Source organism: Notolepis coatsorum (assembly GCF_963971535.1).
Source record: "Notolepis coatsorum genome assembly, chromosome: 17".
Taxonomy (NCBI): Eukaryota; Metazoa; Chordata; class Actinopteri; order Aulopiformes; family Paralepididae; genus Notolepis; species Notolepis coatsorum.
This window is the reverse complement of record NC_140181.1, coordinates 76,080,522-76,107,905: the sequence shown is the minus strand read 5'-3', so window position 1 is coordinate 76,107,905 and position 27,384 is coordinate 76,080,522. Positions and strand designations below refer to the sequence as shown.

General features: G+C 47.7%; 1 protein-coding gene across 1 annotated transcript in view; it reads left to right on the top strand.

The window, feature by feature from the left end:
- The window catches only part of mtcl2 (microtubule crosslinking factor 2), a 179,963-nt gene that overhangs the window by 130,962 nt on the left and 21,617 nt on the right, over positions 1–27,384 (top strand). The window contains 4 exon segments of the mRNA XM_084333500.1: positions 1,118–1,234; positions 2,150–2,263; positions 2,828–2,947; positions 3,228–3,395. Of these exon segments, the coding sequence (XP_084189626.1) occupies positions 1,118–1,234; positions 2,150–2,263; positions 2,828–2,947; positions 3,228–3,395 (519 nt within the window).

Here is a 27,384-nt window from a genome sequence, read left to right as displayed (position 1 = left end):
TAGGTCTACAGATGCCAGTGTTTTTTCTCCTTGTCTGTGTTTTATTTCAAAGTATGTCTACACATGGTAGTCTTTTTTAAAAGTGGACTACTTTTTATTTTATAAATGTTCCACAAATAAGGGAAGGACTCAAATATACCTGAATAGTTCAGGGTTTTATTTCAAAGTCGGTCTACAGACACCAGTGTTTGTCTCCTCTTCATAAGAGTTTGAGGTTTTCCTTTGTTATAACAGGTAAAAACAGCAATTAAAAAGTAAAATTTTTATTTTTTTTGCTTTATAATCTCATTAATGCAACAAACTGTGTGCTATAAGTATAAAGTATAATAAATCGCAAATTACTTTGGGTATGCAATTGTCAGGCGTTTTATGCTAAATGTGGGGTATGCTTGGGGATATATAAAACGTTATACACTGTGTTATCTTCATTTTAAGGGTAAATAGGTGTGCGGCTCCCTGAGCATTTTATTTTGTGGGACGGGGGAAAAGTGGCTCTTTTGATAGTAAAGGTTGCTGACCCCTGGTCTAGAGGAATCCATTAATACCAAACATGCTAGCTTATCGGGAAAGGGGCTAAATACTGTATTGCTCCAAAGTTGAACTATCTTTGCTGTGACCCCTCCAATCTCTAGAGTGCGGATAAGACAACCTCGCGTTTCAAGTATAATTTGCGGGGAGGGGGGGGGGGGGGGCATTGTCTTATATCTGGGTCAATACGGTAATATAATCGGTAGGGGTGTAACGATGCATTGCAATGCATCGATCCTAAGGTGACGGTTCAACTGCATCGGTTTGAAAATGTAAGTAGGTAACGATTATAAAAAATTACCTATAGTCCATTCATGCTGAGTGAATCAGTTCCCTCAGCCACATTTGTTCGAATCACATCGAATCGAAGCGTGGTCAAATGAAGAGATTTCATGATGCATTGAATCGTTGCCTGAAGAATCGTAATAGAATGAATCGTTGTGGGGTCGAATCGTTACACCCCTAATAATTGGTAATCCTATATACATATTTGCAGTTATTAAGAGACGTGAACGTTGTGAAAAGCATATTAATCGTCTGCAAGTCTCACGTGTGAACGCGAGCCCATCATTCCCGCCTCTGCATCCAGCTGCAGGAGGAGCACCTGAAGGCGCTGGTCCGGAGGGACTTCCAGCTGCAGAGTCTGGGGCTCCAGGCCCGCCTGCAGCAGAAGTGCTGGAGCCAGGAGAGGACTCTGCTCGTTCAGGTAACACAGATGTGGCCGTGTGTCTCTGTGCTGGTTCACGTTGATGTCACCGCCGTGGGTCGAAAAACTTCAAATAGATTCCCCAGACCGAAGATATGATAATACAAGACAGGAATATGTCTAATAGAGTATAAATAATAAATACCCTCCAGAGAACTAAGAGACAAAATAAAGAAGGGACGCTCTATCTAGGACTAAAAAGATTACATTACATTAAGAGGAATTCCCCTTTGCGTCAATCATAGTGGTGAGCCAGCGAGTACAGAGGGAGGGAGAGAGAGGGAGAGAGGGAGAGAGAGAGGGAGAGGGAGAGAGAGAGAAGAGAGAGAGAGAGAGAGAGAGAGAGAGAGAGAGAGGGAGAGAGAGAGAATCAGGAAAAAGAAAAATGCTCATGAGACCCCTTGAATATCTGACAGGACATGTGTAAATATTATATTAGATTCAATGTATTGTCATCATACAGCACAAGTACAGTACAACAAAAAAAAGTTTGAAATCCAACCAGAGTGCAAATGTAGCAGCAAAGTGCAACAGCAATATACAATGTACAGGTGATTAAACTGGGTACAAAATATACAAATTAGTACTGAGTGTAGTGCTAATCAGATCTATGTACAGTGATACTGGTATAAGGACAGTATGGTAGTGGTTATACTGGCCAGCAGCGTAACTAGTATGAGTAGGATATATATTATGTACAGATATAGATATAGTAAGGAATATGTGCAGGTAAATACAGACATGTAAATGGTAACGGTAAATAGAACTCAAGCTGTTTGTATTTTCCATTTTATGGTTAGGATTCGATTAGATTTAGATGGTGACACCTCTGTACAGTATATACAGTTAGAAAATACATTGTATAACATTAGGACGCTGGTAGAACTGACATCAGTCACCTGTTCTGCTGCGCAGGAGTCCCAGCACCTGAAGCAGACCCTGCTGCTACTCAGCCTCAAGCTGCGCTGCTTCCTCAAACAGTGGAGGCTGGGCCGCAAGATGAACACAGAGGGCAAAGACGTCTTAGAGGTACCATTTGATTTGATTACCACGTCCTTTTCTTTTTTTAAATACAGGTGCAGCTCGATAAGTTAGAATATCATGGAAAAGTTATTTTATTTCAGTAATTCAAACTGAAACTCTCGTAGATTATAGATTCATTACACACAAAGTGAATATTTTAAGCCTTTATTTGTTTTAATTTTGATCATTATGTCTTACAGCTCATAAAAGCCCAAAACTCTGTATCACCAATAAAACATTTGAAATAAATGTATTTTTCTTTTGTATATAGAAATGTCGGCCTTCTGAAAAGTATGTTCATGTATGTTCACCCACTACTTGGTTGGTGCTCCTTTTGCACAAATGACTGCATCAATACAGCTAAATATATAGACTTCCACGATATTCAAATGTATTGAGCTGCACCTGTAGATATAGATGCATGTGTCGCACACTCAACGTGCCCAGCTCACATGGTCTCACAAGACACGTCACGCATGCAGCTGCAATGGTGAGACGCCTTCTCTTCATCCTCCCGTCACATCTGTTGCTTCCCTGAAGTGAGCTTGTGCTCTGTGATTGGTCCGTTAGGTGAACAGCCTGAAGGACCTATACCTGCTATTGGAGGAGGAGAACCTGACGAGCCCGGCCCACCAGACTGACGCCAAGATGGCTGCTGCAGGAGAGCAGCCGCTCAGCCCGACTATCAAGGTAGAAACACACTCTCACACACACACACACTCACACACACACACACACACACACACACACACACACACACACACACACACACACACACACACACACACACACACACACACACACACTACTTACTACTACTACTACTACTACTACTACTACTACTACTACTACTACTACTACTACTACTACTACTACTACTACTACTACTACTACTTCTATTGCAACATGCCTAAAATAAGCATTTTCTAAAACAAGAAATCTCACTCTTGACATTTATTTCTGTCTTTAGTCAAGTGCTGTTAGCAGTACCCTGGCCGACCTGAAGTTGGCGCTACAAGACCTGCGCGGGGAGCTGCGTCAGGAGAGACAAGGCTCCCAGGAACTCACCCAGCAGTTCGCCAAGGCCAAGGCTTCGTGGGAGGTGGAGAGGACCGAGCTCAAGAGCCTCATCACCCAGGTAGAGGGAGGGAGGGAGGGAGGGAGGGAGGGAGGGAGGGAGGGAGGGAGGGAGGGAGGGAGGGAGGGAGGGAGGGAGGGAGGGAGGGAAAGAGGGAAAGAGGGAGGGAGGGAGAGGAAGGAGGGAGGGAGGGAGGGAGGGAGGGAGGGAGGGAGGGAGGGAGGGAGGGAGGGAGGGTGGGAGGGAGGGAGGGAGAGGAAGGAGGGAGGGAGGGAGGGAGAGGAAGGAGGGAGGGAGGGAGAGGAAGGAGGGAGGGAGGGAGGGAGGGAGAGGAAGGAGGGAGGGAGGGAGGGAGGGAGGGAGGGAGGGAGGGAGGGAGGGAGGGAGAGAGAGCGCGTCTGACAGTGTCTGATAGAGCATCACAGCGTCTGATAGAGCGTCTGATAGAGTGTCACAGTGTCTGATAGAGCATCACAGTGTCTGATAGAGCGTCTGATAGAGTGTCACAGTGTCTGATAGAGCGTCTGATAGAGTGTCACAGTATCTGATAGAGCGTCTGATAGAGTGTCACAGTATCTGATAGAGCGTCACAGTGTCTGATAGAGCGTCACAGCGTCTGATAGAGCGTCACAGCGTCTGATAGAGCGTCACAGCGTCTGATAGAGCGTCACAGTGTCTGATAGAGCGTCTCAGCATCTGATAGAGCATCTCAGTGTCTGATAGAGCGTCTGATAGAGCATCACAGTGTCTGATAGAGCGTCACAGCGTCTGATAGAGCATCTCAGTATCTGATAGAGCATCTCAGTATCTGATAGAGCATCTCAGTATCTGATAGAGCATCACAGTATCTGATAGAGTGCCTGATAGAGCGTCACAGCGTCTGATAGAGCATCACAGCGTCTGATAGAGCATCACAGTATCTGATACAGCATCACAGTATCTGATAGAGCGTCTGATAGAGCGCCACAGTGTCTGATAGAGCATCACAGTGTCTGATAGAGTGTCTGATAGAGCGGACAGATGTAACAGCCACAGCCCAGACTAGTTTTTGCTTGTTGCATTGTGCTGATTTCCCACCCTGTCTAACTCTATAGCCTAATATTTGTTTGAATTCTCATGACATTTCATGCATTTCCAACCAATAATATGGCAAACCGCCATGAATGTTGCACATTGACTCTGACATTTAATAGTGAACACCTGCTCTTTGATGCAAATTTTGGCCAATCATAGTCGACTATCCAAATCCTTAGTCGGGGACAGCCCTAGTCCCTGGTAATCATTTAATTTTTACAGGGATATTCACAAGCGCATATATGAATACTTAAACAGCTCATCCAGATTAAGACAGTAACCAGGGCACAAGCTATTATCTGGAATACTGTATGTAGCCTATGTTCCTAAATTCCCCTTCACAAGTCAGCACCGTTCCAGACAGCTCTGTTTCGATGAAAGGCCTGGATAGCTTTAGTACAATTTGGCTCGGTTCACCCACATAAAAACACCCACACTGTGTGTCCTTATTGTTGCTTACTCATGCCCTGTGGTTGAGTTGGACTTGTGGCTAGAAGGGATCCGTGGAAAGTCATGCTCTTCATACCGCCTTTTAGACGCTTGTGGGGTGATTTTGTTGAAAGAAGGGGATGTTGAGCTGTTGTCTTAAAGGGCCATACCAGTGTAATCCTGACTTCTAACCATTACCAGAGCTTGTCCCTGTTTTATTTTTATTTATTTTTTTACTTTTTCTCCTCCTATTTTTCTGTATTTTTCTCCCATCCCAATTTAGTCGTTATGCCAATTCCCCCCTCCCCTTCCTGGTTGTTGCGTGCATTTGCCCCCCACTTGTCGGTCTAGGGAGCCCTGAAGCCTATCAGATGCTTCCTCTGATACATAGTAGACAGCCAGCAGCCTCTTTTCACCTGACAGCGCGGACTCTCATTGGTGAAGTGTAACGCGTGGGAGGATCACACTACCTTCACCAGTTCCTTCCCTTGCTGTGCAGGCGCCCTGACCGACCTGTAGGAGTCGCTGTTTTACCACCCACCGGCTTCCCACCCGCTGACACTGCCAATTGTGTCAGTATGACGACGACCAAGCCGGAGGCACCGCTGACAGCCGGATTCGATACCAGTGTCTCTGCGGTGGTAGACAGACGCTTAGTCCGCTGCACTACCTGGCCGCCTCAGCTTGTCCCTGTTTTTGTGTATGAAGTCGGTTATATGTTTTGGTAGATCTCAGCCTACCTTTGTTGAAAAGGGGTGGACATATATTCCACGAAAGGTGAAAGTTGCTTGGCATAGGTACTTCACCCCTCTGAGAACCATGGTGTCTTTTACTGTGGCTAACACGTCACAGCTGTATTTGCTCTGATGCAAGCCATTCAGATTTCGCACATCAACCGGGAGCATCCGGGAGTTAAGAACAGGTTGTGTGCAGGTTTGAGGTGCAGGGCTTGTAGTTAGAGGGTCATTCACAAGGGTGAATTACTGATGCCTAGCAACTTTCAAACAACTTTCAAGTCTCGTCATAAAGTTTTTTTCCACCCCGTTTTCAACATCAGTGACAGTGTGAATGGCGTATATATAGTAAGGTAAGCTGAGATCAGCTAAAGAACACAAAAGTTCTTAAAGACAGGGGCAGTCTCCGGTAATGTTCAAGACAGGGGCAGTCTCCGGTAATGTTCAAGACAGGGGCAGTCTCCGGTAATGTTCAAGACAGGGGCAGTCTCCGGTAATGTTCAAGACAGGGGCAGTCTCCGGTAATGTTCAAGACAGGGGCAGTCTCCGGTAATGTTCAAGACAGGGGCAGTCTCCGGTAATGTTCCAGGGCAGTCTCTGGTAATGTTCAAGACAGGGGCAGTCTCCGGTAATGTTCCAGGGCAGTCTCTGGTAATGTTCAAGACAGGGGCAGTCTCCGGTAATGTTCAAGACAGGGGCAGTCTCCGGTAATGTTCCAGGGCAGTCTCTGGTAATGTTCAAGACAGGGGCAGTCTCCGGTAATGTTCCAGGGCAGTCTCAGGTAATGTTCAAGACAGGGGCAGTCTCCGGTAATGTTCAAGACAGGGGCAGTCTCCGGTAATGTTCCAGGGCAGTCTCTGGTAATGTTCAAGACAGGGGCAGTCTCCGGTAATGTTCAAGACAGGGGCAGTCTCCGGTAATGTTCCAGGGCAGTCTCTGGTAATGTTCAAGACAGGGGCAGTCTCCGGTAATGTTCCAGGGCAGTCTCTGGTAATGTTCAAGACAGGGGCAGTCGCCGGTAATGTTCCAGGGCAGTCTCTGGTAATGTTCAAGACAGGGGCAGTCTAAGCGGCTGGGTGGCGTAGCGGAGATTGCGCTCGTCACCAATGCAAGAGACACCGGTCTCGACTCCCCGAGTCAGTGTTGCCTGCGGCTTGGGCCAGTCGTCATACTATCTCAATTGGCAGAGGTAGCGGGTGGAAAGTCGATGGGTGGGGATTGGGCGTTGTGGACAGCGACTCCTACAGGTCGGTTGGGTGACGCCTGTACAGCAGAGACAGGAAGTATCGGGGGCAGCGTGAGCCTCCCACGCGTTACTCCTCGCCACTGAGAGATCGCGCTGTTCAGGTGAAAAGATGCAACAGGCTGATGCAACAGGCTCGTGTACCGGAGGGGACACGTGATGCAAGGCTTCTATCCTCACTACAGCCGACCAGTGGGAGGCATAGTCTAGTAACGTTCAAGACAGGGGAGGGGAGAATTGAAGGGAGAATTGGCGATACGAAATTGGGATGGGAGAAAAATAGAAAATAAGGAGAAAAAGTGGATAAAAAAAAAAGACGGGCAGTATCCGGTAATGTTGTTAAAGACAAGAACAGGTAATTTTCTTAAAGACAGGGACAGGGACAGGAACAGGGTCAAAGAAGTCAAATTAGACTGCTTCTTTCAGTTGTCTTTCAACAAAACGTTCTAAACATTCTCTAAAATCTATAATTTGCGTTAACAAGGGGAGTGTATGACTAATTTGGTTTTGTCCCCTTTTATCCCTGTTCACAACAGATTAAAGCTGTGTTGTGCTTGATTGAAGCAGAGTTCAATGAGAAGGGACAGCAATGTGTTCAGCTGTGGTTGAACCACATCTAGCCAAGCCTTGTAATTGACTGTCTTGTGGACACGACAAGAAGAAGCTTGATTGAAGTGGGGTTGAGGAGGCGAGGCCATCCCCCTTCCTAACGCATAATATCTAACCCCTTTGCCTTTGTTAGAATTAAATGGAGAACACCATTCATCCCCTTTGTTAAATGAAACTAACAGCCCTCTGGCAAATGGGGAAAATGGTGAGTAGTGAAGTTTCACAAGACGGATAACAAACATACAAGCTGGCTTCCCATCGCCACACAAATGCCCTTGGCACACCGTACAGCGAAGGGAACGGCTCCTGCCTACCTCCGGTTAATGGTCTCTAATTACACACCCTCAAGACCGCTACGCTCTACATCCTCTGGCCGCCTCAGACCAACTCCTATCCTAAAAAACTCCTATCCTAAAAAAATACTAACCTTGTACTGTCTTTCAAGCTTTCTGCTACTAAGGAATCTACCTTGCCTATATTATTACGTACTACGCTAATGCACTCAAGTCTGTGGCACTCAAGTTCGACACTGTTTGACGAGTTATACCCTTCCTGCTGACCTGTTGTACAGAACTTGTAAGTCACTCTGCGTAAAAGCGTCAGCTAAATGACTAAATGTAAATGTAAAATGTGTATACAAGCAGTGGTGATGTGATCTGGTAATGTGCAGATGGCAAATGTACTGGACTAGAGGGTAGAAGAGGTTACACACGTCAGATGTTTATTTTCAACACAGCGTAAGAGGCATTGTCAGATGAGAGAAAAAAATTGAATTTTTTTTAGTAAAGCACAAGGCAACCTATTCATACATGATGATACAATTCCTTCAATTTACGCGTGAAAGGTGTGCAATCCGTTAGCCTAAATGGATTTTTCAGCCGAGCGGGAGGACTTGTCCCCACGGGCTAACAGATAGATACTGTAGGTAGAGAGCAGTCACTCACTCTGTACAGTTCTGCTCTGCAGACGCTCGCATTCATTCTGACGAGTGGTTTGAAACGGATGATATCCTCGGGTCAAACTCTGTCTTTATTTGTCTACAGCTCCATCTGGCTGTATAGACCCTCATATTGCTGCATATTGGTCTCTCTCTCTCTCTCTCTCTCTCTCTTTCTCTCTCTCTCTCTCTCTCTCTCTCTCTCTCTCTCTCTCTCTCTCTCTCTCTCTCTCTCTCTCTCTCTCTCTCTCTCTCGTTCCACCCCCCTCCCGGTCTCTCTATTTCTGTCAGTGAGTGAGTGAGTGATGAGTTTAATACCCTCTTCTCTTCTCTGGCTGCCAGTGAGGGCCTCATAACAGCAGAGGTCTTAATGGTCTTAATTAACAACCTGAGCCACAGGCATTATTGACTGGTAACAGTCAATGGTCCTCATTGTAAGATTCTGATCAAACTGGCCAGTATCACGTCTTCGTCTGTTTGGCCCTCCATCCAATTCCTCTGCGTTGTGTACTTTTAATGGTCCTGACGTCTCCGATACTGGTAGATAAGATCCTTATCTCCCCCCGTTAGTGCAATCCATAAACCATAATAATTCTCCACTTCCGTAAGAATTCGACACTCCGACACCGTGAGATACCTTATGAGGAAAAGCGTTGTTTTATTGCTATAAACAGAACCTCATAATCAGATGTTATCAGATGTTATCAAATTGTATCGTCCTTGGAGAGTCTATTCTAATGATCTTTCGGTGTGTTCGTCTATCGTCCTGTTGTTATTCAGTCCAATAGTGGTCAGGCCTGTTCGTTAGCCATGACCATCCTCGTGGTAGCCGAAGCTACTGGTGATGTGGCATTCTCCCCCCCCCCCCCCCCTCTCTCAATGAGAGGAGAGAGTGTCTGTGTGATCTCAGTCCTACTCGCTCTCGGTCAGATTCTAGTCTGCCTTACACCCGGAAACACCGTTCGACTCATAGATGTTCGTCGTTGCAACGACGGCCCCGCCTTCTGGTTGTCATGCGACGTGTTGTCATGACAACTGCATAACCTTTAACACTAATAAACTCACGTTTCATTAAGATGAACCTCTCTCCCTCCTGCCCTGGGAGACAGTACACTCTAATCTCAGATGTTCTTCCAAGGAATTCATAACAAAACCCTCGCTGACGCGGCCTGTGCCTGTGAAACCACTGGTTCCACCACCGTCAATATCACCGTCTTCCATGCACATTTCAATCACCGTTTTAGCTGTGGTCACTCCCCCCAATCTATACATCACATACATTGAAAAAGCACCCCAAATCTCTCATTCCCCCCTTTGATTCTTAATCAACCTTCAGAATCATAAGACTACTTGGTTTTTCAATTAATTATACCCAAAAATAGACTCATAACAATTAGGGCCCTGCCGTCTGCTGTTTTTGCTTTTGTTTTCCATTACCCGCATCACACCCAAACCAGAAAGGATAAACAACGGTCATGGAGGAGAGAGAGAGAGAGACAGAGAAAAACACAGATTGCAACTTTCCAGACGACACCCCTAAACCCTTCGGCCCCCCTATTAGGTACCCCACGTCCAAATCAGAGCGCTCCCTTCCCTCTCTTACAGTACACCTCCCATCTTGGGCCGGTCCCATCTTCTAGGGCAAGGGCCCCTTTCAGTGACGGCTCCTTTCCTGAGCTGGTCCCCCTCCCAGGGCGCGGTCCCCTAGGCAAAAATGTCTCCCCTGGTCTGCTACTGCTCAGTGTCTCTGGCTGTCCTCTCCACATCTGCTCCTCCACCGCCGCCGTCTCCTCTCTCTCGTCGTGGATATCTGTGTCCCAGGCGGTGCCTGACCCTGCGGCTTCCTCCTCCTCCAGTCTGTCTCCTGGCCATCTCCATTGCTGTCGGTGTCATTCCCCCCTTGAAAGCAGAAACACAACACCGGCAGTCGTCTGTACATTCGACTTCCCTTGTTTTGCTATTAGTCTACCACCTTCTCCACACCCATATCTAATCCTACAGGGCTGTTCCCTGTTTTGTTGTCTTCCGGCGTGACACCAGCAGCTAAACGATACCCACTCTGCGCTCTACGTTTGTCCCACGGGTGACCCCCAGCGCGCGCCAGTTCTTTCTGGTGACGTGTCCCCTCAAGACTCTGCCTATTTATTAGGTGTGAGAAGGCCCCACTGGAATTCAAACTCCCTCTTTATTCAATAATTAACCCATTCAAATAACTGCACCATCTCTGTGCTAAATATTCCCCTATGGGTAATGAAAACTCCCCAGCACTACCCCCCCTCCACCACTAGGTGGCGACCTACTCCTCCTCTATGGTAATTTAGTTGACGTGTCACTTCCTGATTCTAAACCCCTCGTGGCTCTGCGGCCATTTTGACTCGGTGCAAATGGCTACTCTCTCAACAAACGAACGCTGCCCTTCCTTCCAAGGCCTAAAAACACCGCTGTTTTTCCTCTCTTTCCTATCCATTATCAGGGGACGCTTTCTCAGACTAATACTCTTGCCTGATCGGACATAATACACACTGGTACAATCTCCTTTCGACTTTCCTTCTGTTATGAAAACAGTCCCGCCATCAACAATTTTTCGATCTGATTCAAGCGCCCCCCCCCCCCCCCCCCCCCCTTTCCTCATCTCGCATTTACCCTCCTTAAACCAAAACTGTGCAGCCTGCCTCGTTTGCTTTTCATTCTCTGTAGATAACACCCTCGATTTTCACCATGGCTCTCTGCTCATATTATCACAGCTGGCTTCTCTGTCGCTACTTATTTACGGATGCACTATCTTCGTTCGTTTTTATTTGGCTTAAAAGATCAAAACAACCATGTGTGCACAGTGAACTCACATCTTTCTCCGGAGCGCTGTTTCTCCTACAGCGCTGGTCCGCCTCATGACCGCTCGACTCGACGCTCTCTCCCAGGGCTGGCCGGCCTTGCTTCGATCATGATTCTCCCACACATTGATGACTGTTGTCCACTGTCGCCCCATTATTGAAAAAGTCTTTATCCGTTGTTCTTATCTCTTGCAAATCCGGCTGTCATCAACAACCAACTGTTCCCGTTGTTTTAATCTCTTGCAAATCCGGGTCACGGCACCAACTGTAAGATTCTGATCAAACTGGCCAGTATCACGTCTTCGTCTGTTTGGCCCTCCATCCAATTCCTCTGCGTTGTGTACTTTTAATGGTCCTGACGTCTCCGATACTGGTAGATAAGATCCTTATCTCCCCCCGTTAGTGCAATCCATAAACCATAATAATTCTCCACTTCCGTAAGAATTCGACACTCCGACACCGTGAGATACCTTATGAGGAAAAGCGTTGTTTTATTGCTATAAACAGAACCTCATAATCAGATGTTATCAGATGTTATCAAATTGTATCGTCCTTGGAGAGTCTATTCTAATGATCTTTCGGTGTGTTCGTCTATCGTCCTGTTGTTATTCAGTCCAATAGTGGTCAGGCCTGTTCGTTAGCCATGACCATCCTCGTGGTAGCCGAAGCTACTGGTGATGTGGCATTCTCCCCCCCCCCCCCTCTCTCAATGAGAGGAGAGAGTGTCTGTGTGATCTCAGTCCTACTCGCTCTCGGTCAGATTCTAGTCTGCCTTACACCCGGAAACACTGTTCGACTCATAGATGTTCGTCGTTGCAACGACGGCCCCGCCTTCTGGTTGTCATGCGACGTGTTGTCATGACAACTGCATAACCTTTAACACTAATAAACTCACGTTTCATTAAGATGAACCTCTCTCCCTCCTGCCCTGGGAGACAGTACACTCTAATCTCAGATGTTCTTCCAAGGAATTCATAACAAAACCCTCGCTGACGCGGCCTGTGCCTGTGAAACCACTGGTTCCACCACCGTCAATATCATCACCGTTTTAGCTGTGGTCACTCCCCCCAATCTATACATCACATACATTGAAAAAGCACCCCAAATCTCTCATCATTCTCGAACGTGTTCGTAAGTACCTTTGTAAAAAGGTATCTTGGTAAAAATGTCGTACCAACAGATTTCCGAAAACCCTCGCAGCTGGGTTCCCATGAATGAAATACATCACTCATTCTTAAACTGAAATATGCATTCTCGTTCATTGAATTTGCATACAGACACGCCCCACCAGCTCCTTATAAGGCGAATGAGGCGTGTGCAAAACAGCAGAGGTTCGGCATTGCATCTGCAGCACCATTGCTGATCCATTCAACAGGTAGTGCGGAAGCAATTTGCGACTGATCTCAAAATGAGATTAGATTAAAATGTATTGTTATTATACAGCACAAGTACAATACACCATCCAACCAGAGTGGACAAATGAATGCTCCATAACTAAATAAATGCGTGGAGAAACGGCTTAGTGAGGCAGCATCAGTGCGCGAGCACACACACACACACACACACACACACACACACACACACACACACACACACACACACACACACACACACATTCTGTATATGTGCAAAATGTATCATTCCAGCAAAGTAGGCTTGTCAAGAGCCAATCGCGCAGTTGTTCAGTATTGATATTACTAAATGAGATGAATAAAACAAGAATAATACAAGCCTACTTTGCTGGAACGATTCACGTTGCACGTAAACAGTACGCGCGCTCGTATATTCCACTATACAGTAGCTATATCCGTGACGATCGGTTTAGTTCTTATTTATTTAGTTTGCAGTGTGTGTGTAATGCTCACGATGCCTCATTGAGTCAGGACTATAAATGCAAAACGTAATTGTTAATGATACAAATATTGTCATATTTATTATCATTATAATTATTTAATTCCACGGATGTCTGTAGTATCGGCAATCCCCAATGACTTGTCCCATTGAAAGCTATTGAAAACAGGGCACACACCGGTCTGTCCCACTTACGACTGCCTTTTCGAGTCCGTAAATCCTACATAAATCCTACAACGAATTTACAATACGAAGCCATTCGAGAATGCCGAATAAGTAAGTAAATCGAGTTATGAAGGAATTCCTTGGTAACTTTTACGTATGTCCAATGTGGACCAATTTCTATTTCTCTCTCTCTCCCTCTTCCTCTCTTTTTCCCCTCTCTCTCTTCCTCTCTCTCTCTCTCTCTCTCTCTCTCTCTCTCTCTCTCTCTCGCTCTCTTTCTTTCTCTATCTCTCTCCCTCTATCTCTCTCTCTCCCTCTCTCTTTCTATCTCTCTCTCATCCCCCATCCCTTTGAACGGATGAAGGGAGTGAAGCCAAATGGAGTTAGTGGGAACAGGTATACCTACGAATTGTGTAATAAATATATAAATGTCCTTTCCAGCTATGGTATCTAGACATTACATGTTCCCATTATCTACTACTCTATCTATCTACTATAGTGGGAATGATTAAGACAAGGGAAGGGTTTATAAACAACTTTTTAGATCAATTACAAACTTTGCAGCTATAAGCCGAAAACCCAAGCATGTCTCTATTCCCTTTTGGAAAAACAAAAAGTCCTAAATAAGATGTTTAAAAACATGCCCTGGTTAGCTGTGTGCTGAATTTGTAAATATCAGATTTTTTTTACTGTGGCTCATGAAAACCAGCACAGCACACACACAGACACACACACCCACGTGCGGTCATAAATCACGGTCACAATGAGATTCGGTGGTCTCTTCCTGATTTGAGATCAGTCTTTTGATTGGTTTGACAGCTCCCTCTGCCGCCAATGAGAGATGAGAGCACCGTAACAAAGAGATAAGAGGTTGCCCTTTCCCCAAGTGTGGCAGCCTGGCTTTTATGAGATTACATTTACGGACTAACCTTTATGAGTTAATCAAGACTGGATTCATTGAGCCGAGAAACACATTCATCATCTCTGGTCCACCGGAAGATACTATATACAGATGGGCACACACACACACACATACACACACACACACACACACACACACACACACACACACATACACACACACACACACACACACACACATGTACACGCACACGTACACGCACACACACGTACACGCACATGCACCTACATACATACACTCATGTATACACACTGGAAGACAACCCTGTCATACAAATGGCTACATGAACACACATGCAAATACACAAACACATCATCATATAGGCCAGTGGTTCCCAAACTGTGGTGCGCGCACCCCTTGTGGTGCGCGAGCGACCTCTAGGTGGTGCGTGACATGAAAAGGCTAATGGCGTTATTTTACTAATAAATATATAACTAATATACATTATTTCAAATGGGGATTTTCACTGTGTAAATCATGAAATTCAAGAAACGTTTTAATAAAAAACGTACGTTTTAATAATAATAATAATAAACAATGTCTCGGGCGAGGTGCGCTTCGTCTGTGCTGATGCGCTCCGCTCTGCCTGGAGTCTGTCTCCTCAGGTCTCCTAATATGCGGGCTAACAGCGGGCCGATGACAGTAGCGAGCGCGAGCCAGTGCACTTAATAACTTCCTGCCAAAAGCGCGGGACCAGCGCGGGATTGTGGCACTTACAACATGCAGAGCTGGCTAAAAACAGGGAAACTGTCAGGTGAATCTAAAGTCAATAAAAGTAATGAAAGAGGACAGGAGGAATTGGAGGCGAGAGAAGCGGAGAGCAGCGTTACGAGTGGAGACAGAGAGTGATGATGACAGTGAAATGGGGGTGTGTGGAGCTGGAGCACAGACACAACAGCCCGGCCCTCCACCAAGAAAACAGGGTAAAAAAGACAACGAGACTGGGCGACAGACTGGAAAAAGCAAAAGGAAATATGATGAAAATTATCTGTGTCTGGGCTTCACTTGGATTGGTGATGTGGATCACCCAGATCCCCAGTGTGTGGTGTGCGGTGACGTCCTATCTAACAGCAGCATGAAGCCCTCATATTTACGTCGCCACTTAACGACTAAGCATGCCGAAGTTACTAAAGAACCCCTTGCATTTTTCAAATCAAAATTTCATTCATGTGGTGGAGCTAACACAAAGGCATGCAAGGCTTCTTATCTCGCAAGTTACAGAATTGCTAAAAAGGGACTACCTCACACACTTGTGGAAGACGTGTGCCTGCCAATTGCCAAAGATATGGTTGAATGTATGATTGGAGAGAAAGAAGCAAAAACATTGGATATGATCCCGGTGTCCAACAACACGGTGTCGCGACACATCGATATGATGTCCGAAAACATCCTGGCTACATTAGTCAGTCGCGTGAATAACAGTGAGTTTTATTCTCTCCAAGTAGATGAGTCCACTGATGTGGCAAATCTGGCCAATCTGTTGGTGTACATTCGGTACATTTTTGAAAATAATTCCCTCTAAGCACAGGTCTAATAATGACAACGATGTGTGTTCTATAATTATGATATGTGTGTAGTGTTCTGATAACGACTATTGGTGAAGCGATGTCGAGATTAATTTGGTTTGGCAGCGAGAGCTAGATTTGCGAGAAGCATGCAACTGCAGAGCCGCAGAGCAGACTAATTAGTGCGCGCACAGTGCAATACTCCAATTCAGCCATTGGCCATTGGCAATTCAGCTGTTGGGTGGGTGGCGCTGCTGAGCGGTCCCCAGACCGGACTGAGAGCGCCGCTGGCTCTGCGGCTCTGCAGTTGCATACTATTGGTATGTGCTTCGTTGGGACTGGGAGGGGAGATATAATAGTCATCACGCAACGTTTATATTTCACGATAATGTTGCCGTCTCTGCCAAATTTCTCAGTTATTCGCTTGATATAATTAATACAAATGTCCAATATAACGGAATTCGTTAGCTCATAAAAATGTGATTATAACACACTGCTGTTTATTAATGTCGGGCCGACTGCCCACAGACACCTATTTGATTTAAAGTCAGCAGCAGCACGGAGTCTCGGGACTTATTTATTTATAATTTTTTATGTTTGCATTGGGGGGTGCGCGAGCTAGGTCGGGAGGTGACAGGGGGTGCGCGGCCAAAAAAGTTTGGGAACCGCTGATATAGGCTACTGACATTTATCACACTCATGCAGATGGCTACACACAGGGAAACACACACACACACACATCTGCGCAATGTCACAATGCCCCCATTCCCCTCCACTCTATAAACTATGCCGTCAGTGTGTGTGTGTGTGTGTGTGTGTGTGTGTGTGTGTGTGTGTGTGTGTGTGTGTGTGTGTGTGTGCGTGTGCGTGTGTGTCAGAGTCAGAGTCAGAGATTATATTTGCCATGTATGGACGAATCCACATTGGAATACAGGTACAGAGCAAACACAAAACAGGAGCAGAGTAGAAACGGTACAGAAAAATAATATGTAAAAACAAAGACAGTATAAAAGGACAAATGCTAAAGTTGATATCAACATCCCCTAAAAGTGCATATCATAGTAAAGTGCATAATGTATAGAGGCACAATTTACAGTAAAAGTAAAAATATAATCAAAGTGCATGATGCACAGACACACAAAAACAGCACTTCCACAACCTGACTAATAACACACCAAAACAAAATAGGATTGATTGATTGATTGAATACTTTATTTTGACACAAATCGTATGACAAAAAAACATTTTAAAAGACAAGACAATAACAGTGTCAATAACGCTGGTCAAAAATGGATAAAACACAATAAAGCCAAGGCTTGTTTCCATTGTGGTCCATACATGGAACATAAAAAGGCACAGAAACACAAATGGACATGTACACTGACAGGACACATTCTAATTTTTTTTTATAAAAACACCTAACCTGACAACTCATACAGTTAACTAATGTTAAAAGAAAATCCGCAAACCCTTAAAAGCAACTCATGATAAAAGAAATAAAAGCCAAGTTATGATAAAAGAGATAAAAAAAACATTTTAAGACCAATTTGAGTTGCTGCTGAGCCATGTTTTTAGGGCGGATTTAAATCCGAGAGGGGAGTTCAGGAGTTTTATAAATGTTGGCAGGGCATTCCACATTACCGTAGCCGAGTAAAAAAAAAAAATGCATCTTTCCCCATGCATGTCCTGACTCTCGGCGGGACCAGGTCCGTGGGGCTTCCTCTTGTGGCGTGTTTGTGGACATCTCCTACTTTATTAAAATAATTTACTAGGTACTTGGGGACCGTTTCTTTTAGTACTTTAAAAACCAGTAGCATTTTAAGCTGGTGTACCCTTTCTTCAACCCTAAGCCATCCCAGACTGCTAAAGTGGGCTGGCGTTAGGTGAGTCCTAAAGTGAAGGTTGTGCAGGAGTCTCACTAGTTTGTTTTGGGAGGTCTGGAGCTTTGTCTTCATTTGTTTTGATATGTTGCTGTACCATGAAGTGCAAGCATAGTCAAAGTGACATTGGATGAGGGCTCCAGCTAGGGTCCTCAGAGCGTTTTTATTTATGAACGAGGAAATTCTAAATAAAAATTTGGTTTTTTGATTGACCTTAGTAATAACTTTTTGTGCCATTTTTTCGTTAGAAAGTTTGTTATTTAAAATAAAGCCCAGGTAGGTGACCTCCTCTTTATCCTCAATAATGTTTTCACCTACTCTAATTTTAAAACCCTGGGATTTCTTTAGGTTGGCGTTTGACCCAAAGAGTATGGCCTCTGTTTTTCCCAGATGTAGAGACAATTTATTGTCACTGAGCCAGGAGCAGATCTTTTTCATTTCACTGCTCAGCACACTCAGGATATACAAATCTAGCCTTTGGAGTTATTCAGGCTGCGCACAGCACTGGGGAAGAAACTCTTAGTAAACTGAGAGGTAGAGCATGTGATAGAGCGGTAGCGTCTGCCCGACGGGAGGGGCACAAAGAGGCCTGCGGCTGGGTGACCAGAGGGGTCGTTGATAATGCCAGAGGCACGGGAAAGCAGCCTGGCACCATAGATCTCTTCTAGAGCTGGCAGGCTAACCCAGATTGTCTTGCGTGCGAGACGCACAATTCTGTTCAGAGATTTCTTCTCCAGGTCTGTAATGTTACCAAACCATATTGTACAGGAGGAAGTAAGAACGCTCTCAATCACACAGCGATAGGAGTTGTGTAGAATCACCCTGTTATTTGTGAACTCTTTCAGTTTCCTAAGAAAGAAAAGACGTTGCTGGGACTGTTCTGCCAACCAGCCACCCTGTAAACTATGCCATACATTTTCTCAAGTCTGTGTGTGTGTGTCTGTGTGTCTGTGTGTGTGTGTGTGTGTGTGTGTGTGTGTGTGTGTGTGTGTGTGTCTGTGTGTGTGTGTCTGTGTGTCTGTGTGTGTGTGTGTGTGTGTGTTTCCCTGGCCTAGATGTCACAGCTGGGTCCAATCTCTGTTCTGCCAACCAGCCACCCTGTAAACTATGCCATAAATGTTCTCAAGTGTGTGCGTGTGTGTGTGTGTGTGTGTGTGTGTCTGTCTGTCTGTCTGTCTGTCTGTCTGTCTGTCTGTCTGTCTGTCTGTCTGTCTGTCTGTCTGTCTGTCTGTCTGTCTGTCTGTCTGTCTGTCTGTCTGTCTGTCTGTCTGTCTGTCTGTCTGTCTGTCTGTCTGTCTGTCTGTGTGTGTGTGTGTGTGTGTGTGTGTGTGTGTGTGTGTGTGTGTGTGTGTGTGTGTGTGTCTGTGTGTGTGAGGTTTTGTCCGCTGCTCACCTACTCGCTCTGTTCCTTTAAGCCTACTCGCTCTGTTCCTTTAGTTTTCTGTTAATCAATTGCAGTCTCCTATTCACACGCTTCTTCCCGTAGACGCCGTTTGATTGGTGCTTCCCCAACCACACGCTTGTCAATCTCATCCCGCAGCTGTCACAGCTTGTCATTAAGCATTCCTCTGATTATATATACCCCGATTCCCCATCAAGTGTTGTTGGATCGTTTTGATATATTATCAGCATTTGCTGTTCCTTCCTTGCCTGCTGTTTTTCCCTGTGCATTGCCTCCCAGGATATTCAAGAAGTATTCCGCTTGGACAACCCGTTCCCCGTGGCGACGCGCTCGCCCTGTTTGATCCTGCTCTCTTTACGCACAGCGCCTGGGTGAGTTTTGCAAGACTTTCTTTGACCCTATCGTTTTTCGTGTGTGTTAAACACTGAAGAGATCCTGCTTTTTGTCAGACTGTCACTCACCCTGTGCCTGTATTTTGGATTGTTCATTTTGGATAATATTTGCTTGAACATCGCTCACTGTGTGTATTCACACCGAAGATATTATCACTTGGATTATTATTGGGACTTCGCTCACTGTGTGTATTCACACCGAAGATATTATCACTTGGATTATTATTGGGACTTCGCTCACTGTGTGTATTAGCACCGAAGATTCTATCACGTGGATTGTTGTTGGGACGTTGCTCACAGTGTGTATTTACACCGAAGATTCTGTCACTGGATTATCTGTTTTGGGACAAGTCACTTCTCCTGTCACCTGCTCTGTTCCCAACTGTACTCAGAGCTAACCCGCTCTCTCTCTCCCTCTCTGTCACCACCTCGGGGAGCTGCCGAGAGGAATCTGCAGAGCGGCTCTGACGTCACAGTCTAATCCTCGGACGAACCATCCCGGGAGAAGCTGCAGAGCAGCAACATTCGTCTATGCTTGTATCCCAGTCTTTGTTTGTTCTCAACCAAGTTATTGCTGCTATTTTGTGAAATAAAACAAGCCCTAGTTTTTGGCAACTCTGAAACAACTCTCTTTGTGTCGTTAGCATTTGGGGTCGGTGTCAAACCATAACATTACGATCCAACCAAAATGACGACCCCAGCCGACACAGAGAGAGTCAGAACAGCACTAGCTAATCAGATCGAGTTGACCAAGGATCACAGTCTCCAACTAGAGAGGGCTGCGGCTGCGGTGCATGATCTCAGGGAACAGGTCCAGCCTATTCATGGGTCCCTGGCCGCTCTGGCAGGACAACAGTCAAGTATACTCCTTCATCTTCACACGCTGAGCGACACCGTTAACACTTTAATTGTACCCCCACTTCCTTCAGGAGCATCCCCCGCAGCCCCAGCAGGGCCCACGCTTCCCGATCCCGCACCTCGGGAACCCCGTCTCTCCGTCCCACGGCTGTTCGACGGCAATCCCGAGGAGTGTGCCACATTCATCATGCAATGTGAGTTGGTTTTCCGTCATCAACCCAGTCGATTCACTTCTAGAGGAGCCCAAGTGGCCTATATGACAAACTTGCTCTCAGGCCGGGCTGCCCAGTGGGTCACTTCCTCCTGGGCAATGGATGCAGATTTTTGTTTCTCCTATCCAGACTTCGTGGCTGAGCTCCGCAGGGTGTTCCACCACCCAGCCCGTGGTCTGGATCCTGGAGCCCGGTTGGGTACCTTCCGACAGGGGAGCGGCGGGGTAACAGACTACGTCCTGGAGTTTCGACTGGCGGCGGTGGAGAGTGGTTGGAACGACCCAGCACTTCGCCTAACCTTCATGAGGGGGCTCAGTGACGCAGTCAGGGACCAGCTCGCGACCCGGGAGGAGCCTGACTCCCTCGAGGACCTGTTCAGCCTCGCCATCCGCATCGACGGACGCCTCCAGGAGAGAAGGCGTGAGAGGACCCGACTGGTACCTCCTGAGGGACCCCGGACCCCCCGTACTCATGACGTTTCTACTGGTCGCCCTGCCCTCAACACGACTGGTGGTAGCGTACCCTCCCGTTCGGTTCGCGAGGAGGAACCCATGCAGCTGGGACGCTCTCATCTGAGCCAGGCTGAACGTGAGGCGAGGTTCAGGTCCGGTCTCTGCCTCTACTGCGGTCGGGAGGGACACCGAATCGCCAACTGCCCCACCCGGCCAAAAGATCAGGCTCGCCGAGACCCCGGGAAATCCTGGTGAGCCGTTTTTCCCATTCCCAGAGCCGCGCACCACCTGGCCATCTGATGAGCGTCACCCTGGCCTGGGCGGACCAACGGGCCACGGTGGAGGCACTCATCGACTCTGGGGCAGACGAGAGTTTCCTCGACTTCGAGTTTGCTACCCGGGCCAACATTCCACTTGAGGACCTTGTGAGGCCTTTGGAGATCTTTGCGTTGGACCAACACCGCCTGGCCGACATCTCTCAACGCACCTGCCCAGTCGTGCTGACCATCGCTGGGAACCACGTTGAGAGAATCCAGTTCCTTATCACCCGATCCCCTCTCGTCCCGGTGGTCCTGGGTAGGCCCTGGCTCGCGCTGCACGAGCCCCACATCGCCTGGTCCTCCGGTACCATCAAGGGCTGGAGCTCCTCCTGTCACGCCCAGTGTCTACAGGCGGCGTCCTGTCCCCCGCCCCGGAGGCCCGCTGGTGAGTCGCCTCCGGACTCTTCATCCATACCTCCCGAGTACCACGACCTCTTGGAGGTTTTCAGTAAGTCCAGGGCTCAGGCCCTTCCACCCCACCGCCCTTACGACTGCGCCATCGACCTCCGCCAAGGGGCTCCCCTTCCCGGCAGCCGCCTCTACAGTCTGACCGTTCCGGAGAAGAAGGCGATGGATCAGTACATCTCTGAGTCCTTGGAAGCAGGACTCATTCGGCCTTCCTCCTCCCCGGTGGCGGCCGGTTTCTTCTTTGTTGGGAAGAAGGACGGGGACCTTCGACCCTGCATCGACTATCGCCAGCTCAACGAGATCACCATCAAGAACAAGTACCCTCTTCCTCTCATGAACTCCACCTTCGAGCCTCTCACCCAGGCCACCGTCTTTACCAAGCTGGACCTCCGGAGTGCCTACCATCTTGTCCGTATCCGTGAGGGCGATGAATGGAAGACCGCCTTCAAGACCCCCAGGGGCCACTACGAGTACCTGGTGATGCCGTTCGGCCTCACCAACGCCCCGGCGGTATTCCAGGCACTCATGAACGACGTCCTTCGTGACATGCTGGAGGTGTTTGTGGTGGTGTACCTGGACGACATCCTCATCTTCTCCAGGACCCTCGAGGAGCACATCCAGCATGTCCGCCGTGTGCTAGAGCGCCTCCTCCACAATCGGCTCTTCGTCAAGGCGGAGAAGTGCCGTTTCCACTCCGACTCCGTCGACTACCTGGGCTTCATCGTTGAGAAGGGCTTGACCCGAGCGGATCCTCGCAAGATCCAAGCTGTGGAGGAATGGCCTGAACCCACCACTCGGAAGGAGTTACAGAGTTTCCTCGGGTTCGCCAACTTCTACCGAAGGTTCATCCGGAACTACAGTCAAGTGGCGGAGCCACTTACCAGACTGACCTCTCCCGCTCTGCCGTTCGACTGGTCCCCAGCGGCATGTGCTGCGTTCCGCTCCCTCAAGAAGAAGTTCACTTCCGCCCCGATCTTGCTCCACCCTGACCCCAAGAGACAGTTCATTGTAGAGGTGGACGCCTCGGATACTGGACTGGGGGCTGTCTTATCCCAGCGTTCGGCAACGGACCAGAAGGTACATCCTTGCGCCTTCTACTCGCGTCGGTTCCTCCCTGCCGAGAGGAACTACGACACCGGCAATCGGGAGCTGCTGGCGGTCGTGGCTGCGTTGGAGGAGTGGCGTCATTGGCTTGAGGGGGCCGAGGAGCCATTTACCATCTGGACGGACCACAAGAACCTGACGTTCATCCGCGCTTCCAAGCGCCTCAACGGTCGGCAGGCAAGATGGGCCAGCTTCCTCAGTCGGTTCGACTTCTCGCTGACTTTTCGTCCTGGTTCCCGCAACACGAAGGCCGACTCCCTGTCCCGGTTACACTCCAAGGGGGCTCCACCCTCTGAGGATCCGACTCCCATCCTCCCGGAGGCCAGGGTGGTTGGAGCCATCACCTTGGGCATCGAGGGGGTGGTTAGACGTGCCCTACGCTTCCAGCGTGCTCCAAGCAACGTTCCGATTCATCGTCTCTTCGTCCCCGACTCTGTCCGGTCCCGGGTGCTGCTATGGGGCCATACCAGCCGGTTCGCCTGCCACCCGGGCGTTCATCGCACGTTCTCCTTCCTGGCTCGTCGTTTCTGGTGGCCCACCATGCGGAACGACGTCAAGGAGTTCGTATTGGCCTGCGCGGTCTGTGCCCGCAGCAAGGCCTCGCACCAGGCACCCTCCGGGCTTTTACAGCCACTTCCCGTTCCGAGCCGTCCTTGGTCACATGTGGCGCTAGACTTCGTCACAGGTCTTCCCTCCTCCCAGGGGAACACTTGCCTTCTGACCGTGGTGGATCGATTCAGCAAGGGGGTTCACCTCGTGGCCCTTTCCAAGCTCCCCTCGGCGGCCGAGACGGCGGACCTCCTGACTCACCACGTGTTCCGCCTTCATGGTATTCCCCAGGACATCGTCTCTGACCGGGGGCCCCAGTTCACCTCCCAGGTATGGCGGGCTTTTTGCAAGGGATTGGGGGCGACGGTCAGTCTTTCCTCTGGTTATCATCCCCAGACTAACGGACAAACGGAGAGGATGAACCAGAGCGTGGAGTCTGCTCTTCGGTGTGTGGCAGCCGAGAGACCAGCTTCCTGGAGCCGTTTCCTTCCCTGGGTCGAGTACTCCATCAATTCCATGGTCAGTTCCGCCACCGGCCTCTCACCATTTGAGGTTTCCCTGGGCTACCAACCGCCTCTTTTCCCCGCACAGGAGACGGAGGTGGCAGTTCCCTCCGTGCAGGTCCACCTCGACCGCTGCCGACGGGTCTGGGAGATCACCAGGACCGCGCTGCTCCGGACATCTGAGCGTGCCTGTCGTGGGGCCGACCGGCGCCGGGTTCCCGCGCCGACTTACCACCCTGGGCAGAGGGTGTGGCTTTCCGCGAAGGACCTCCCGCTTCGGTCCTCGGCCAAGAAGCTTAACCCCCGTTTCGTCGGACCTTTCGAGGTTCTGAAGGTACTCAGTCCGGCGGCCCTGCGTCTTAAACTTCCTGCGTCCATGCACATTCACCCCGTTTTCCATGTCTCCCGGGTTAAGCCCGTCTCCCTCAGTCCCCTGATGCCTCCAGCTCCTGATCCTCCGCCTCCCGAGATGGTGGATGGTCACCCCCAGTGGCAGGTCCGCCGGTTGATGGGCGTTCGACGGCGGGGTCGGGGGTTCCAGTACCTGGTGGACTGGGAGGGTTACGGCCCGGAAGAGCGGAGCTGGGTCTCCCGACAGCTCATCGTGGATCCCGGCTTGATCACTGACTTCCATCGTGCCCATCCTGACGAGCCGGGTCGGCCTGGTCGCCGGGTGGCTCCCGTGGAGGGGGGGGTACTGTGAGGTTTTGTCCGCTGCTCACCTACTCGCTCTGTTCCTTTAAGCCTACTCGCTCTGTTCCTTTAGTTTTCTGTTAATCAATTGCAGTCTCCTATTCACACGCTTCTTCCCGTAGACGCCGTTTGATTGGTGCTTCCCCAACCACACGCTTGTCAATCTCATCCCGCAGCTGTCACAGCTTGTCATTAAGCATTCCTCTGATTATATATACCCCGATTCCCCATCAAGTGTTGTTGGATCGTTTTGATATATTATCAGCATTTGCTGTTCCTTCCTTGCCTGCTGTTTTTCCCTGTGCATTGCCTCCCAGGATATTCAAGAAGTATTCCGCTTGGACAACCCGTTCCCCGTGGCGACGCGCTCGCCCTGTTTGATCCTGCTCTCTTTACGCACAGCGCCTGGGTGAGTTTTGCAAGACTTTCTTTGACCCTATCGTTTTTCGTGTGTGTTAAACACTGAAGAGATCCTGCTTTTTGTCAGACTGTCACTCACCCTGTGCCTGTATTTTGGATTGTTCATTTTGGATAATATTTGCTTGAACATCGCTCACTGTGTGTATTCACACCGAAGATATTATCACTTGGATTATTATTGGGACTTCGCTCACTGTGTGTATTCACACCGAAGATATTATCACTTGGATTATTATTGGGACTTCGCTCACTGTGTGTATTAGCACCGAAGATTCTATCACGTGGATTGTTGTTGGGACGTTGCTCACAGTGTGTATTTACACCGAAGATTCTGTCACTGGATTATCTGTTTTGGGACAAGTCACTTCTCCTGTCACCTGCTCTGTTCCCAACTGTACTCAGAGCTAACCCGCTCTCTCTCTCCCTCTCTGTCACCACCTCGGGGAGCTGCCGAGAGGAATCTGCAGAGCGGCTCTGACGTCACAGTCTAATCCTCGGACGAACCATCCCGGGAGAAGCTGCAGAGCAGCAACATTCGTCTATGCTTGTATCCCAGTCTTTGTTTGTTCTCAACCAAGTTATTGCTGCTATTTTGTGAAATAAAACAAGCCCTAGTTTTTGGCAACTCTGAAACAACTCTCTTTGTGTCGTTAGCATTTGGGGTCGGTGTCAAACCATAACAGTGTGTGTGTGTGTGTGTATATATACAGTACACACGCCTGCCTGCCTGCCTGCCAGTTAACCACATCAGCTCTGGTGGCCTGGTGATGCCAGCTGTTGCTTTATTGAACAGTTAAGGAAGCTTCACCGTCAATCAAACGGTTTCAACTGAGAGATCAACCGCCATGGAGCCATGCATGCATTTTACTATCATCAATGATATAGAAATTATAAAATTGTACATGTATTTTTTTAAGTTAATCTCAGACTTGTTCCTTGCAGCAGTATTATAAATATTTGGGGATTACATTTTTGATTAAAATGTACCCTTTTGAATAAAAAGGCACCATGACAAAAAGGGAGCCAAACTCAAATTCTATGTCATTATACCATCCAGAATAATACAAACATTATGGTATTTTTATCATATTTTGACCATAATGCAGAGCCCTCGTTCCCAACCAAGTGAACCCAGGAATGTAGTGGAGGGTAAACTCAACTAAAAACCGTTGACCCACGGTTTTATTTGTGAAATAGACTTTACCCACTTGTTAGTCACGATTGGAGAAGACGTTATTGTGTGTGTGTGTGTGCGCGTGCGTGTGCGTGTGTGTGTGTGTGTGTGTGTGTGGTAAACCAAAAGCTTGTAGCTGTTAATGACTAAGGGGCCTGACACCTTGGGGGAATGGTGGTCTTGACAGCTGTAGTCACAGGGACAGCACTGGTCGCTAGCTTACTTGTAGATATACACTTGCTGGATTTTCTAGTTCTACTAAAGCGGAATATCCCATTAAATGCAACACACCGCTGTGCACAGAACACACACTTGTTTTGGTTGAAGCCAAGCATGTATGAAGCCAAACAGCATCATCACGTTTTATGTTTGTAGATAAGGTTGCAAATAGCAGCCCGATCTCACTTAAAATATGTAAATAAAGTACTTATCGACCACAGGAAAAAGCTACACATTGTACGTTATGTTATAGTAATATATTGACATACCGGTATTTACGAAAATGTGTGATGTGCACGTATTACAAATTAGTCATATATTGATGTATTTATGAAAATGTACAATGTGTACATATTACAAATAAGTACATATATTACATTCAAAATGTTTAAACTTTTTACGTTTTCAGAAAACTTTTAAGTTCCCCTTTTGTTATTCTTATTCGTGACCTGTTCTGTCTAAATGTTTAATGTTGAGTGATTTGCAGTGTCAAATTTCCCTCGGGATAATAAAAGTATTTCTATTCTATTCTATTCTATAACCGGCACTGTCCGCTTCCATTCATTGTGCTAAGCTAGGCTAACGTGCAGCCAGATAGCTTTCTACTGAACGCACAGAGAGGAAACTGGTATCTATCTTCTTGTCTCTCTCTGGAGAAGATGGTAAGCTAATTTCCCAAAATGTTGGTGTGTTCCTTTAACCCTAACCCTAACTTCTATCTTAACCATTATGGCCATCATCATAGTATTGCTGTGTTTGTATCTTTAGTCTAGTGGTGAGAGCACTCCCCCACGACCACGATCATTGTTGGTTCCGGTCGCAGTGATTTGTTTTGGACTTCTGCCGAAAGAAACACGACTACATTACTTATACAATATGTCAATATTTTACTTATGGCTATAACATAACGTGTTGACTATTCTTCCTGGGGTCCTCACAGATATACACATACAAATATGAAACATTCAGTGTAAATCAGTCATATATCACATGATACAGCAGTCACTGTTTGGTGCTATAACAACAGAAGGTTTTTATAGTATAAGCAGTTGCTATAGGTAGTTGTTGTTGGATAGAGATGGGGTCTGGGGGCCCGGAGGGGTCTGTCAGGGGATGTTGACACAGTGAAGGATGTAGAAGATTGACTACAGACCTTTCTCAGT